Source organism: Oryzias latipes, chromosome 6 (genome assembly GCF_053564925.1).
Source record: "Oryzias latipes strain Hd-rR chromosome 6, Olatipes_Hd-rR_3.1".
NCBI classification, from domain to species: domain Eukaryota; kingdom Metazoa; phylum Chordata; class Actinopteri; order Beloniformes; family Adrianichthyidae; genus Oryzias; species Oryzias latipes.
This window is the reverse complement of record NC_136242.1, coordinates 18,159,415-18,175,033: the sequence shown is the minus strand read 5'-3', so window position 1 is coordinate 18,175,033 and position 15,619 is coordinate 18,159,415. Positions and strand designations below refer to the sequence as shown.

At 37.4% G+C, this 15,619-nt stretch overlaps 1 protein-coding gene across 50 annotated transcripts in view; it reads left to right on the top strand.

Annotated features, from left to right (window-relative positions):
* Positions 1–15,619, top strand: part of tjp1b (tight junction protein 1b) — a 66,356-nt gene that overhangs the window by 32,091 nt on the left and 18,646 nt on the right. For 30 of the 50 annotated variants that reach the window (XM_078948590.1, XM_078948587.1, XM_078948589.1 and 27 more), the window contains one exon: positions 15,404–15,460. In XM_078948590.1, coding sequence (XP_078804716.1) covers positions 15,404–15,460 — 57 coding nt within the window. Of the gene's footprint in view, positions 1–1,079; positions 1,482–1,546; positions 1,616–8,010; positions 8,118–15,403; positions 15,461–15,619 lie in introns of those variants that run through there. The other 20 variants (XM_078948620.1, XM_078948614.1, XM_078948624.1 and 17 more) reach the window with 5 other exon arrangements.

The window sequence follows — 15,619 nt, the reverse complement described above, 5'->3', positions numbered from 1 at the left end:
TTAATTCTACCCTATTGCATTTTAAAGGTCTTACTGCAGCATGTCATTAACACAGCTCTCAAAGAGCCTATACCTTATTATCCTACAGCACATGTTGATACTCACTGCTAAAGACAAATTTAGAAAATTTAAATGCATTTAAATCAACGCAAAATGTTTGTTAGATGCTTTTTGCACAAACATCACCAATATCCTTAAATATAAGAATTAAAAAGTCATTTTCATTGTTGTTTTGCCTTCAGACAAAAAATACACAGTTTTTTTAGATTCAAAAGCCCCTTTTCAATCAAACCACACATTTCCAGAAATTATATTGTCCTTTTCAATGTAATTCAGATGCATGGTTTAATGAAATGACACACTGGGGCAGGTTTCTTGTTGCATTCACATCATAGGATATTTCTTTTTATATTACAATCCCTTTCAAACACCTGCTTTATGAAAGACTAACCCCTCTCTGCAGACCTGTCATCCTCCAGGCATTTTATTTGCTGTCCAGTGTAGTAACTCTTGCACAACAACCAGCAGCAAATCCTTTTAAGGTGCCATGCAGTAATGTCACCTTCAGGGCCAACGGTCGCTTACTTTTGGAGCTGTACTGGAAAAGCTTCAGTGGATAATGGGAAAAACATTTTCAAGAAATCTGTGGTTGTTGTTTTTGTTGGTATTGTGAATATTACTTACTTAGGTTATCAAATATTTGCTGTATTTATAAGATTTCCAATCGAATTTTGATTGTTGAGTGTTAAGTGCACACTATTCAACACAAAGAATATGTCCTATATTTGTTTTGTTAAAGTTTAGTATTTTTAAATTTTGATTTATTGCTATTTTAATTAAGAAATACCAACATTTTTGTTGTATAGTTTTAAAAAATCGTTTTTACTCTTCATAAATACACAATGGGTTCAAGCTGTGGTAAAGCTGAAATGAGATTGTCTTAACACTGTGCAAAAATTGCAGTAAATTTGGTTTGCGCAATATCTTTAGGGAATTGGGGACATGATCCCATTGACTATTTTCTTACTAACCAATTCATTGGAATCGATGACATAATGCACAGTCACATCCATTCCTACGTTTATGGCGGGAACTGCTGCGTGCGTTGGGATTAAGCTTCATAGAGAACCCCTCCACCCCTCCAACCTCTTTCGCCTCGGTGGTGGAATTGCGCTTGGTGCTGCTGGATGGCTGGTGCTGCAGCTGCAGCTGGTGCTGCTGCTGTGGAAAGCCTCCCTGCATCTCTGCTGTCCCCCCCCCGCGGACAAAAAGGAATGGTTTCTTCCAAGCCAACCTGTCACTTGTCACCACCGCGGAGAAGGCAGCCGAAGTGTGAGCGCAAAGGGGGAGAAGGGAGGCTTCATCCACTGCCTGCCATTGCAGTGCGGCGGCTGCTGCTGCTGTGGAGCCACACTGGGAAGACCTTTCCTCCTCTGTAATATTTTCACAAGCACGCTGTGAGGACCGTTGCAACTGCGAAGGTGAATTTTCCCTATTTATCCATCCAAGCGCGAGCTGTGCAGGGAGGGGGGGGGAACATTTTTGCCTGTAGCTTAGCAGCAAAGTGGATGATTCCCCCTGTGGGCTCGAGCGAGCGATAACGGTGCAAGCTGAGGTAACTTAGCACTCTCAGTGCTAACAAACTGCATTTGCCTGCTACGCTAAGGGGGATAGCTCGGTCAGTGCTTAACGGTATCCATTTCCGTTAGGAACGGCTTTCATTGGCTCGTTCTTGTCGGGTATGCGCGAGGTGCCGTTAGAAGTCCTAAAAAGCGCCCACATTCAGGCTGTCATCATCAGCCTGACTGGTTACTCCAGGTTACGTTAGCGGGCAGGAGCTAGCCTAGCTTCTGTAACAAAATGTCGGCCAACTGGGGGGTTTGATATGCCCAAGTGGGTATAAAATGAGGCAAAGGACTTATTAGGAGTCAGAGACCGCAGGAGGAAAGGAGGGAGCGGTTGCAGAAAGTCAACAGCTAGAAATACAACATGATCTGTTTTTCCCCCTTTCCCTGTAGGGGAGGATCTATCCAACTGTGGTGGCTCACCTTGTTTTGATGTGACTTACTAATAAATACCCCAGTAACTTTTAAAAATGTATTTTTTTTCCCTTCGTAAAATAGAAACGGACCATTTGTTTTTTAGGCAGGCAGTTGTGTGATGATATGGAAACACCTGCTTGGATAAAACTGCACCGTCATGTCAGCTCTGACTGTGTGGGTCCTCACTGGGGCTCTAGCCGCTCTCTGGAAAACTACTGATTTCAAAAAGTTTAATAGTTTGATCAAACCTGAAGGCACCATTTGTCACCTGTTGAATACTGATGCTATTCGTGCGTGTTGATGATATCTTTTTGCGTTTTGTTTATGTGTAAACTACTGTAATCTCACTAATGAATGCGTCTTAAAGTGGTAGGATCTTTGTGCTGATCATTTTATTAGATCAAAATGGTTATGGAGGAATATGCTATTAAATTGTTAAATAAAAACAAAAAAAAATCTACTTTGCTGTTTACTTAGATGATAAAATCCTGGAGTAAATTTTTTTCTATTCAATAATCAAAGAAACTATTGAGATTTCAAGGAAGCAAAAATAATGTCTGGAATCTATCAATTTGAATGTAAACTGTATTATGCTCTCTTTATAGATGATGAAAAAGACAAACAAAATAATGTATTTAACCAGGTTTTTAGAATCAACCTAGCTGCCTCTAGAATTGGTCAGTTTTGATGATCTTTCTGGTATTTAACTTTCAGCTATGAAAAATAAAAATGCATGTATGTTTTTGCTTTCAAGTAGATCCTAAATTAAGGTAAGCAGAAGTGTTTACATGCATATGAGCATCAGCAGACGTCAAGGGGTTAAGATGTGGATCAAGTGTTAGTAAAAACAAGTTGTTGATCAAGGCTGCATTACCACGATTTCTACAGAAGCCATAAGGTGTTTTTAAATCAATCTCACCATTTCTCTAATGTATTCAGACTGAAAAACATGTCATTTTCTGTTTACACTAATATCCATTTGATTTGGCGGGATTTTCTTTTTTAGTAGTTAGTCGTCTCAGGTTTTTATTTGATTTATTTATTTAAAAGTCGTTCTCATTTTAAAAAAAACTATAAAGAAAATATCTTGACAACTTGACTGCATCACACCAGAGGACACACTGTGATTGGTGGGCATTTTATGATTCATTATAGCCTCTTTAAGCATTGGACTCCCATAATCCTGTGACTAACATGAGTCATCTATGGCCTTGTGTTTGTAATTTCAGATGGAGCAGCAGCTGGGCATGGCTGTTAATTATATTGTGTCAAATGATGTCAAAAAGATATATTAACAACTGAATTTATAGCAATAAGTTAATATTTACTGCATTATTAACGTTTTGAAAAGGGAATAGATATGCATGTAGGGGGTATACTGGTCTTTCAAGGGCAATCATAAATGTTACCATGTATCCTGTTGCCCTGAGCTGTCATGGGAGCAGCAGCCGTCATCTGAGTCTTTGTGGTTTTTGAAGGTCAAGGGGTATGATATTTTGCCAATTTAGGTTCAAATTCAGCTCTGGATTTGAGTGCAGACATTTATAAATATATAGAAACTGTCTGACACTAATCTGCATTGTTGGTGGACCAAATAATTATATGATGACCTCAGTATGAATAAACAAGGAAGACATTGAACTCTTTCTCCCTGGGTCAAAACAAACCATATTTTACGTTAATATTCCAAGACACCTCCCCTTTCCAAATAGGGAGCTCCTTCCTTTGATGCAGGGCCAAGCTAAGATGTTTCAACAAACACTGAAGGCTGTAAAGTAGAGGGGAAATCGCACACATCATGGTAGTGCCCACAGGGTTGTTTGGAGAAGTGAAGGCCACCACAAATTCCTATGTGAATGTACTGGATGCAGAGGCTTGCAGAGTCTTTTATCAGCACCAACCCCCTTTAATCCAAAGGCACCAAAACATTTGTAATCATGACTGCTTTTCCATGGCTGTGTTATGCTGGTTTCAGTCACTATGAAGAAAGGAGGCAGAGAGCAGGTCAGTCCCAAAGCTTATCACCACATTCCTGCTCTCTTGTGTGCTCTTTGTGGGGGCTCACTGATAACTTCCACTGGGATGACTGAGTTTAGAAGCTGATTACCTGCTCCATGTTTTGAGAACTCCTCCTCCAGGCTCTGGTTTTTGGTGACAAGCACCTACAGTGCTTGGGAACAAAAATAAATTCCAATTCCAGATTCTGAGTTGGCAACCGTTTAATAAAAATAAAGCATTATTTGCACAAAGCATTATTCAAACTGTACAACTTGAATAAAACATGTGTACCAAGTAAAAACGACCAATTATGCAAATTACATAGTGTCATGAGTATTTGCTATTTTATTAATTTGCAACCTTTATGGTTGAATTAAAGCGTACAAACTAAGTCGAGGTGCAAAATGTACTTTTTTTCTGTTGAATTACATCATAATTCTCCCAAAAACACAGAATATTGACTTGTGTTCTTCAAAATCAAACCCCACTAATGAAATTGAGCATTTGTCTAAAAATAATCATTAACTTAACTGTCAGAAAGCGTTGAGCAACAGTTGAAGCATTTGTCATTACATTTTTACCTGCTCAAATTGAACAAAATGTGAGCAGCTTTGCAAAACTGTTCAGAATAAATGTGTTTCTTTAATACGAGAGTTGAAACACTGATTATATTTGCCATGCTTGAAGAAAAACGTGAACTAACAATTTTAGTAGATAATATTCATTCATTTGAAAGCGAATGGCATCCATCAGTGAGTGAAGTAGAACTTAAATGAATCTCATGAAGATTCTGATTGTGGGTTCAATTCTTTTATCATTTTTGTGCCTTTTGCAGATTCATTTATGGCTTTGAAAATGTTGCAAGTAGCTATGCTGTTTGTCAGCATGTTATGTTTCTAAGACAACAAAGCCTTAAAAATACTACCTGTAAGTGTAAATGTTTATTTAATTTGATGTCTCAGGTCTTAAATTTCATAACAGACTTTTTTCAATGTATTATTTCAGTGTTTGCAAAAGAAAAGTAACACCAGCCTCATTACTGTCACGTCTCTTAACATCACAATTTTTATTGAAAGTATTTTCAAAGTATGATCCATTTATCACAACGTTCTGACTCCCAACATACATGTTGCATTGAACCTCACATTGTTGGATTGTTGCTGAGAGCACTAAAAGCAGTCAGGAAAACCTGAATATCACTCATAGGTAAAAGACTTTAGACTCATCTCCTTCATTTGACACAGGTTCTAGAAAACCTCGACTGAATCTGGACAACTAGTTTTTCTTTTTTAAAATGACTCGTTCTGTTGAAAAAATGCGAATTAGAAAAGCGGATCAATGGTTTTAAGCGCACAGCCGCTCTTCTTTGCTCCATTGTTATGAGTGAAACACTGCCAGAAGACAGTAGTGACAGAAGTGCTGACTCGCAGCTTTTACTACCTCGGTGGTGCACGTCTCTCTTGGTTGCGGTGAAATAATTAATCTGTAAGCTGGGAGGCAGAAGATAGCGGGGAAGGCAAAGGATGTGGAATCCGTCACCACTCAGGCTCCACAGACGGAGACATAAGTTCAACTCATTTCTTTTGCCTTCCGTGATCACCCGTCTCTCAGGCTTGTTGAGTCTGATCATTATCTCTGCTGCAGAGTGGGGGCTTTGTGTTTGTCCACGTCTTGCTTAGCTGATAATGAGTATTTGTAATAATTGTGTTTTTTGTTTTTTTTTGTGTGTGTATTCAAGTCTGATTAGCGTTGAATGCTGGATTTTGTACATCTGAAATTTTAAATGATGTTTTTTTTTTATATCTTTTCTCATTTGCTTTGCTGTTCATTTTTATTCAGCTTTATTAATACTATAAAACTTACCGTTAAAGGCATTATCTTACATTCTTTCAGTGGATAAGACATGTATATATTTTTTTCTCCTTAACTTGTTTATAACATACTGATGGTGTGCTAATGAAGCCCTTACTTCAGTCTGCAATTACACTCTTAATTAATGTCAAAGTTGATAAATTAATGAAATGTCCATGACTTACTATACTAGGAGGTTGTTTTTAGTGCATAATACGAAGGTGACAGTTTATTTTGAAATAAATCCAGCTGGATTTATGTGGTTAACCTTCTTTTCATGTTGTCCTGAAGGATGAATCGTGCGATGAAATGTTGTCCTGTTAGCCTGCTTTGTTATGGACCAAACGTAGTTTATGTTGCCATTTGCTCAACGTTGCCTGGAAGCAAAAGTTGCACTAAAAATAGGTTTGTTGCATTTTCAGCAATAGCTGTGTGTTTTTTGAGGGAGAGAGAGGGGAGAGACTCACCATGTGAGTTATAGGATTCACCACAGATGCATGAAATGGCCTTAGGATGAATTCTCCTTTGGTTTCTTTTCCAACCATGCAGCATACCTTTTACAGAAAAGCAACACAAAAACTCCTGCTGTAAAATGAACTGATTAGTAATTCAAAACCAGCAGATCGATCTGAAAATGATGTCTCATGTGTTCTTATTACAACCGAAAGATCTTTGCTCTCTATAATCTTGAATGTTAACTTTGAACTGCAAAGGACACAACTTCTAAATTTAATGATATTTGGTGGACATTTAGATTTTTCTATTCATTTATGACGATACATTTTATGATTTTCTTTTCTAAATCAGTGTGGTAGAAAAAGAATTGCAGTTTTTTTTCTACTACAAAATACATATCTAATCTTTTTCACAGTATGTAACTTGTGATTTTTAACTGTAGGTTTTATTCAGATTTGCTTTCCCCTTTAATTTTGTTTATTTTTGGCAACCTACGCTAAAACCTTTGCCAATGTTGTTTGTGTACGTGTAGAATAGAATAGAGCAGAATAGAAATAAATCTTTATTGATCCCATAAAAAGGATTTTACATTGTTACCATTATTCCAAAAAAAAACATTGATAAATTAACATAACGAATTACCGTAACATAAATTATCTATTCAGAGGTTGGATTCTCTATGCTTTTGTCATCTGTTATTTTTAAACTTCTTTTTTTTTGCAAAGGCCATTTTCCACCACCTCATCAAATCAATAATAAAACTTATTGTCCCCTCCACACTGTACACAATTTTTTTTTTATCCTAGAAATGCAGTTGTTTAGCATTTTTATTGAATTGAATTATTATTTTTTAGCTAACTATACTAAAATTCCACAAGAGGGAATTCTAAAATGTCAGTAAAATCAGATGTATATGAGATGCACTTAGTCATGCTGCATTCTTCTTAGTTTGGTTATGCTTATGAGGTTACTAAGCAACCTCCTTTGTTGTCTGCACAATGTCTTAACTTTGGTGGATCCTTTTGGCGCTGTTCTTTGTGTCTTTTGAGAAACCTTTTTGGGTTTTTTCTGAAGTTTATGAAAAGATCAGATTTATTTAGTGCTTTTAGTCCTTAATAAATATTAGGGCTAATAAACAAACTGTGTTATTTTTGTTTTTTAAGATTATGTGAATACTCAATCTGTGCAGGATGATGCTGACACCCTGAGCCTAATGTATTCATTGCACTGCAGCATACCCTGTTAGGGGGCTACAGATAATGACACACAATGTGAGCAGCTCGGTGGATTCTGTGGTTCAATGCGGCAGCTTGAGGGTTAAGTCCAATACAGCATTTTTACACTGCGGATGGATGTTCGCTAGCACAGAAGAGTCCCACACTGGAGCGGAACTGCAGATCTCTCGCAGTGTGTTGCCAAGCCAGAGGAGATTTGTTTCAGTGTCACCGGGGTGCAAGGAGACTGTTGGAGAGGGGGATGTATTCCTAAGAAAAAGATGTTTGGAGAGGATGCAGATGTGTGGGGGGTGTGGGACACAGCAGGTGACAGCAGATAGCTGCAGAGTGCGTGATAACCTCTCACCTGTAGCCAGAATTTGTAAGATTTTTGGGGTTTAGATTAAGGTGGGGGGCTGATCCTTCCCAGCGTTAACTGGTGCAGTCATGCTGCTGATGTGCTTCTGCAGGATCTACCACGTGGATTTGCTGAGGACATGCTGGATGTTGTAGATGCAGTTTTTTAAGATGGTCCTAGTGGCTGAGATAAACCAGTGTAAGTACTTTTGAAATTCTGCAGCCAAAATGCTCATGCATAAGATAAAACCCATGATGCTTTGCTTCTCTGACACATAGATACAACTATATTCGTACAGCTTTTTGCACAGGACTTTTGCTTAATTACATTTGTTGACCTTGATATCACATCTGCTACTCTGTATCAGTCATGTGATTTACCCTCTGTTAGAGATCTGCAGGTAAGTCTCTGTCGTGTTGCATTCGTGTGTCTGCAGAGTGCTACTTTCCCTCTGACTGGTAGTAAAGTATGGACCCTCATTACCTTTTGACAATGTTCTCAGGGAAAGAGAGTTTTAGCAGGTGTCAGCACTCCCCTGCTCATCAATTCCACTTTCTGAAGTGATCAGTCATTCTATTCTATATTTTCGATGCCTCACTGCTAGAAGCCACAAGGGAGAGTATTAGACCTGTCAGCTGTCTGCAGTTCAATTTAAACCATATTTTGTTTAAAAAATCTTCAATTTAAACTGTTTTTTTAAATATTTTTATTCCTTATACAGCAGTTTTTATCATTTAAGAAGAGGAAATAGTGGTTATAATTTGGTTTTGCTTTGTTTTTTAGGCTCATTATGGGGGATCAGTATTTCTCTGATCCCGATCTGCTATGAGCCCAGTCTAATGGCAGATATGAAATTAAGTACATTTCTGAGAAGTTTGTTACTTTTATTACAGTCAGCAAGCAAATCCACATAAAAGGCAGAAGGGAAAAGGGAAACTGCATCATTTACCTCAATGGAACAGTAGCATTTTATGTAACAAAAGCTTATTATATGTTTTTTTTCCATGTTGCAAATTCGCCTTAAATCACTCTGTTGCTGCAGCACAACGGTAGAATTAATGAGAGCTATTTTTAGCCGCTCTTGTCCCAGAGCGGTCAGAATTGAATAAGGCTTTCTAACCCCTAAAGCTTACTGCAAGAAATAATAAAAAATGATGGAGATAAAAAGTAGGAAAAAAACGGGAACATCTCAATTCTATGATCTCTCCTGCTTCTCAGTTGAATAGACAGTTGGAGAACCTGCGCCCATTTTATTGTTGAGATGTTTTTTATACTGGATTTGGAAAGCTAATCATCCTTTACATTTCCTTTAGGTCATCTCACGTCATTATAATACTTTTTATGGGTTTAGTCTATGGATAAGTGTAGAATTTGTGATGTAAATAACTAGTTTACTTCCCTGTCCAGAACATTCTCATTGTGGTGGCGTTTTTACTACTGTCTGGTTCACTAAACCCACTTTTATGTAACAGTTATTTGGAATTTAAACATAAATCCAGTGTCACCTCTTCTATACTTAAGCAATATTTAAATGTACTATACTTAGACTGGACCACTATGTCCTACTAGCTCATGGAAGACTTGGTGTAAATATGGTTCGCTATAAATCCACAAGACTTTGCTTATTGCTTCATAACATAACTCTGTTTGTGTTCAAATGTCGCTGTTTTGTAGCGCTGACTCTCAAATAGCTCAGTAGTAATCCTCCAATCATCACCCAGCAATGCTATATGTCACAGTTGTGAAGTAGCTGCCAGCTCGGGCTTCAGTCTTTAGGTTTAGGAGCTTCTCTTAGCAGTTTGTGGCATTAAAGAAAGTTTGGATACATGTCATTCAAATGCATCAGTCTATGGTTGCATCTTTACTGCAAAATTGGTGAATTGGGAGTCACTTTATGATTGACTTAAGAGATGGATATACTTTATTTTACTAGTTTATCAGATTTGTTTGGCTTGGTGGAAAAATGAAATGCAAGCATCTTTTCCTTCTTGGCTAAAGCAAATAATGCTCATGTGACGGGTTAACAAGTCGATTTTTCTTCTTTTCAACCTTTTGGCTCCCCTTTTAGTGTTCCTCATAGTGAATTATTCCTCCCCACCCACATCAACCACTCTTCACTACATTCATGAACCTCCTCTTTGGTTTTCTGTTGGGGCTCCAGCACCAAGGTCATCATCATTTTGCCAATATAATGAAGTCCACATGTACAGACCATTTCAAACTGACTTCTCCTTATTTCAAAAACATCTACAGTGTGGTTTTGCTAAATAGTTCAATTGGCTTTTAAGTCAAACAGTAAAACAAATAAAGCTGAAATAGATTATGCACAATGTGGAATCCTGCTGACATGTCCTTCTCAAGTTTTCTTTTAATTTGTCCTTTCACATATAACATTTTTTGTGTTTTCTATTTATAGGCCTATCAAGTGTTCTTTCATCTTGTCTTATATTTAGGATGGTAATATTTCATTTTTTGAAGGTGCATAAGAGCAGACCTTCAAAAAAAGCTGAAACACTTTTGTTTTCAAACTCATTTATGAGCCCCTCCCCTTTCTTACTGTCTTCTTGACACATCTTTACTTTAAAATACCAGGGGGGAGATTCCTTGTTCAAACTTTTGTTCATCCTCCTCGTGTGTGTGTGTGTGTGCCACAATAAGCTGCTTTAGTGACTTGACTGTGGCTGCCAAGCTGAAAATGTCTGGGGCCACTCGGGCAGATTTATTCAGCTGCTTTTATTTACAGACGCCAGCGAATGTTTGGCACTCGGCCGACAGGTCGAGGCAGGCGCTGAGATGATGTGTTTAAGGAATCCCGCTTAGTAAAACAATGAAAAGGACAGAAGTTGTCCAAATCAACTTAGTTCTTTCACCTAAATGTTGTTTTTTTTTTAAACATTGTTTTGCCTCGCTCGCTGCCTTGCTTTCTAGCCTCTATTATAGGAAAATGCTGCTCTCAGTGTAAAAGTTATCCCCTTTGATCGTCTTTCTTCTCAGTTTAATGTGTAGCAGTAAGAGATCTAGTTGGTTTTCGTTTGTTTTATCTTTCATGGAAATAACCAGCAAGGCAAAACAAAAATGATTATTAGTTTGTAGTCTGTCAAGTACAAGGGATCTAATATCAGTTTACATGAAAAATGGATAATATCCCACTCTGTGATGTCTAATGGGTTGTAATTTACTCCAAAGTAATGGACTGAGAAGCTTTTTATGTGCAATCATTAATATCTAATGTGTTGTGAGAATAGGATGGATGGGAGCTGATACGGAGAAAAAAAAACCACACAACCGCTGAATTAACTGACCTTGATTTTATCTACTTTTGTTGTTGATGTAGCAGAGGTTGGGCTTTAACCTCAGTGTAATCACTAGCCGTTTTCTCACACCACTTCTTCTCTCTCAGCACACAAGGTGCTTGCAAAAAAGAAACCTTTCAAACCGACGTTTCCTTTGAGCATTTCACACACTCTCAAAAACATGCCACAGGGGTGGAATCGCTGTGTTCTTACTCACAGGAAGCCAGGATCTGGGAATCTGTTCAGTATCAGTGTTATCATTGGGACGAATGCAACTTTTTTCTCTGGCTTACCTCGGGATTTGCAATCTTTACTGTCTTGCACAGAAGAATGGGGTAACAGAGGTGAAAAGAAATGTGGCATTTTGAGTCTGCAGAGGGACAAAAAGAGAAATAGCAGGTTGTCTAAAAGGCACTATGGTCTTGTGTCTTCTATCCCTCTTAAAGCACATAAATACATGTACCTACAGTCTGGTTTGTTTTCTAATGGAGTATCTTTTTTTATTGGTAAAACACACCTGATCCAGGTATCTGGCAGCACCTATGACTGGGAAAAACCAGCAGGACACTGACCTTTAAGCTCAGAGGTTTTAAACCCTGCTGCTCTAAGATGAAACCTCAGAATGTGTCAAAGCAGGGAAATGAGTATCACATGAGTGGTGGGGGTCCTTGAGGATCAGCACTGATGAACACTGTGTTAATAAACATACCATCAAATGCCACTGAATGCTAGCTACAAATATGACAGAAAAGATTATTGAAATATTTTATAGAAAAGCCCCCAAACAATGTTATGGTTACAAAAGTAATACTAGAGAGAGAGACATTAATTTCAGTTATGTTAAACACACAAACTTAAAACATCAACATAAGCATCGACACTGAACAATGTCAGCATAAACATTGAACAACATAAACATTGAACAAAATTAACCGAAAAAGGTGTCGGGTGAAGCCAAGGCTTATTTTCCAGACTCTGATTACAAACATCACATCTACCTACAAATTGATAGAACCTTAAAAAAGAAAAGAAAAAGAAGAGGAAAAAATAACAAAAACACTTCTCAAAATTACCTCACAACCACAAGAGTCTCTCAGTCCAGAAGGTATTTTTGATATATTTTAAATGTATAGTTTTCTTAAACTGATATATGGAGTTTGCATTCTTCAGATCGTCGGATAATAAATTACACATGAACAAAAATACTATTCTTTGGGGCATTGGTTCTGACCACTTTACCCCGAAAATCAAAATTATTAACTTTAATTTCAAACAAACTCAGTATTTTGGCAGGTACACATTGTTTTTTAACTTTAAACATAAAAATTCCAGTACTAAGATCACTAAATCCAAAAATGTAAGTGCCCTTAATTTTGGAAATATTTGTTTTGTGGATTGATTGTATGAAGAGTGATTTACAATTCTAATTGCTTTTTTTTCCAGAATAAAAATAGGATTTGTATTTGATTTGTAACTATGCCCCCAAATTTCTAAACAATAGGTAAAATAAGGCATTATGAGGGAACAATATAGAATATACAATGTAGCTGTGCATAAAAAATACTTGAATGGCTAATGACTTCCACAATTTAGAGAGAACATGTGTTATGTGTGGTTTCCATGATAATTTATGATTCAAAATTACTCCCAAGAAATTTTATTTCATTTACACTTTAAAGAACAACATCGTCAATTTTTAACTCGGAAATGTTTTGCAGTTTTCTATAGCCAAATATGATGTACTTGGTTTTATTTTTATTTAAAGACAGTTTGTTTGAATCAAACCATTGTTTGATTATGGATAATCTTTTGTTATGTCGCAAGAAGCTTTTCCAGTTTATCCCCTGATAAATACAAAGTAGTGTCGTCAGCATATAAAACACAATTTAGGTCGTTTATGTATAAAATAAATAATATCTATTTCTACTGTGATACATTCCAGAACATTATCAATAGTGTAAGATAATTCTCCAACAAGTTTGCTATTTATTGTTTGTTCAATGAATAAAGCCACTCCTCCACCTTTTCTCCTATTTCTATTGGTAGTATAAAGCCTGTACCCCTCAAGGTTTACTTCCACCATCTTGTTATCATCAAGCCAAGTTTCTGATACAGCAATCACATTAAATCTTTTTTTAAAGATTTAAGAAACAGTTCTATAGAAGAAAAATTCTTATATAACTTTTGCTGTTGAATTGAATAACTGATGAGCCTTCTTGAGTGTCCACATAGTTGTTAAACTCTTCCACAATATAATAATTACAACAAATTTCAAGATCATTGTAATAGTTTGAGTCTGTGTCAATGTCATTTTCAAAGTCATGCTTTGTGTTTTCACATTGATCATGGATGTATGAATCAGACTGATTTTCTGTACACTGCATTAAGTGATCCTTTGTAACTGTGTTAACTTTGCAGCTTGTTTTATTTTTCATTGTATTGTCTGTCATAATTATCAGGCATCCAGTCCAGTTTCCAAATTAATGTGGGAACATTTCCTAGGTGTTGTTTGAACAGTCCCAAACGTGTTCCCAGCATACCTGCTTATTTCAGTCATTCTTTCATGTTTGTTATCATTATTGAGCCTGTAGATTCCAGTCCGTTGGGTCTAAATCAGGGGTCGGGAACCTATGGCTCGCGAGCCATATATGGCTCTTTTGATGGTCACATGTGGCTCGCAGACAAATCTTTAATTCTAATTTTTTTTTTCCATTAGACCAGTCCTTCTCGTGCGCGATGCGATGCCAGAGGCGCGCAGTAGTAGCGGTGCTTAGAGAGAAGGATCTGCGCCAGCACTAGTATAAGTTTAAAATTGTCTATTAATTCACAGAGTTTGTACCACCCGGAAACCTGTGAATTGCCGTGCCTAAAACTGCGCGCTCCCGTCTCTGAGAAAGAGCGCGCAGATGCGGGGACGGGATGTGTGAGGGAGAAAGCAGAGGGTGAGGGGTTGTGGGGACAGGCAGCAGGTGAATCGCGCAGGGATTGTAAAAACGTAAAACCCGCTGCCTGTCACTCACTGCAGCGTGTGAGTGTGTGTTTGACTCCAGCAGGTCTGCATGTGAGCAGTCTGTCTCACATCTACAAAACATTCAGACCTACAATCACGTTTAAAGTCTCAACGCCTGCATGAAGCTGAAACTCACCAGACTAGACCATCAGCAGAACTACCACGAGAAATACTCATCATTTATTAGCAACAGCATAACAATGTTATTAAAAATAATCCACAGACTTATTGTACTTTAAAAATGTTGAAATTACATCAAATGCAAACATTCACTTGTATTTTAGTTTTAAACATATTGTCGCGGACTGAGTTGGACGACTGTCGGGCCACGTTAAAAGTTCTGGAGTTCATGGAACGCATCGATCAAGCAGAGATCTGATTGGCCCTCAGTTCTGTCGCTCAGCCTGTTGTTAGGTAGTTTGGACCAATGGGGTTCAGCTATGGGCCGAATAAGGGAAATGGGAGAGCTGGAGCAGGAGCAGGGGGATATAAAGTTGGGAGAAGCGCTCTCGTCTCGTCTCGGCGGGAGAGATTCAGGAGCTGCTGAATTAATTGTTCGGCGTTTGTTGCGGTTTACAGTAACCAGAATAAAGAACCTTAAAAGAGGTTAAGTCTCCGTGCCTCAGTGTGGGAAAGGGACACTACATTATTGTATGGCTCTTTCGAAATTACATTTAAAAATATGTGGCGTTTATGGCTCTCTCGGCCAAAAAGGTTCCCGACCCCTGGTCTAAATCATAAGCATATAAATATAAAATATTTTTCTAATAGTTTTTTTAGGTGTTTCCTTCTTTGTTTTTTGCAAAGATACGACAACCATTTAATACATATTATTTTCACTTTATTATTTTCATATTATTTTATACTTTTTTTTTTACCCTTTTGTAATTTGTAAAAAGGTACAATTTCCTATTTTAATACATTTTAAAGTAATGTTTGACTTTATTTCAGACTCTTAACTAAAGACATATTCACTAAAGAATCTGTCTGTTCTTTAATGGAGGGAATGTGGTTTATAAAGCAGATTAGAAAAATTGAATGTATTCATTGAACATTTTAAACCAGAGCTCTTAGGATTCTACATGGTGACATTTATTACATTTTTGGACTTTGTTTACAATTTGTTCTGACTTATTTCACTGTGTTTTACCTGAAACATTTCATATTTCTGTGTATTTTAGAGTGCAGCGATGGAGGAGACGGTCATTTGGGAACAGCACACAGTAACACTACACAGGGTAGGTGTCTTCTGTGGTCTTTCCAACCGTTATTTTTATATAAGTCTTTAATCGAAAATCTAGGTTGTTTCAACTCATTTTAGCAGCATTCATTTCTGCTTTGGGCAGAAAAGACTGATTTTGTGTGCAGATACAAAGCTAACAGCAGACAAAGTTTTT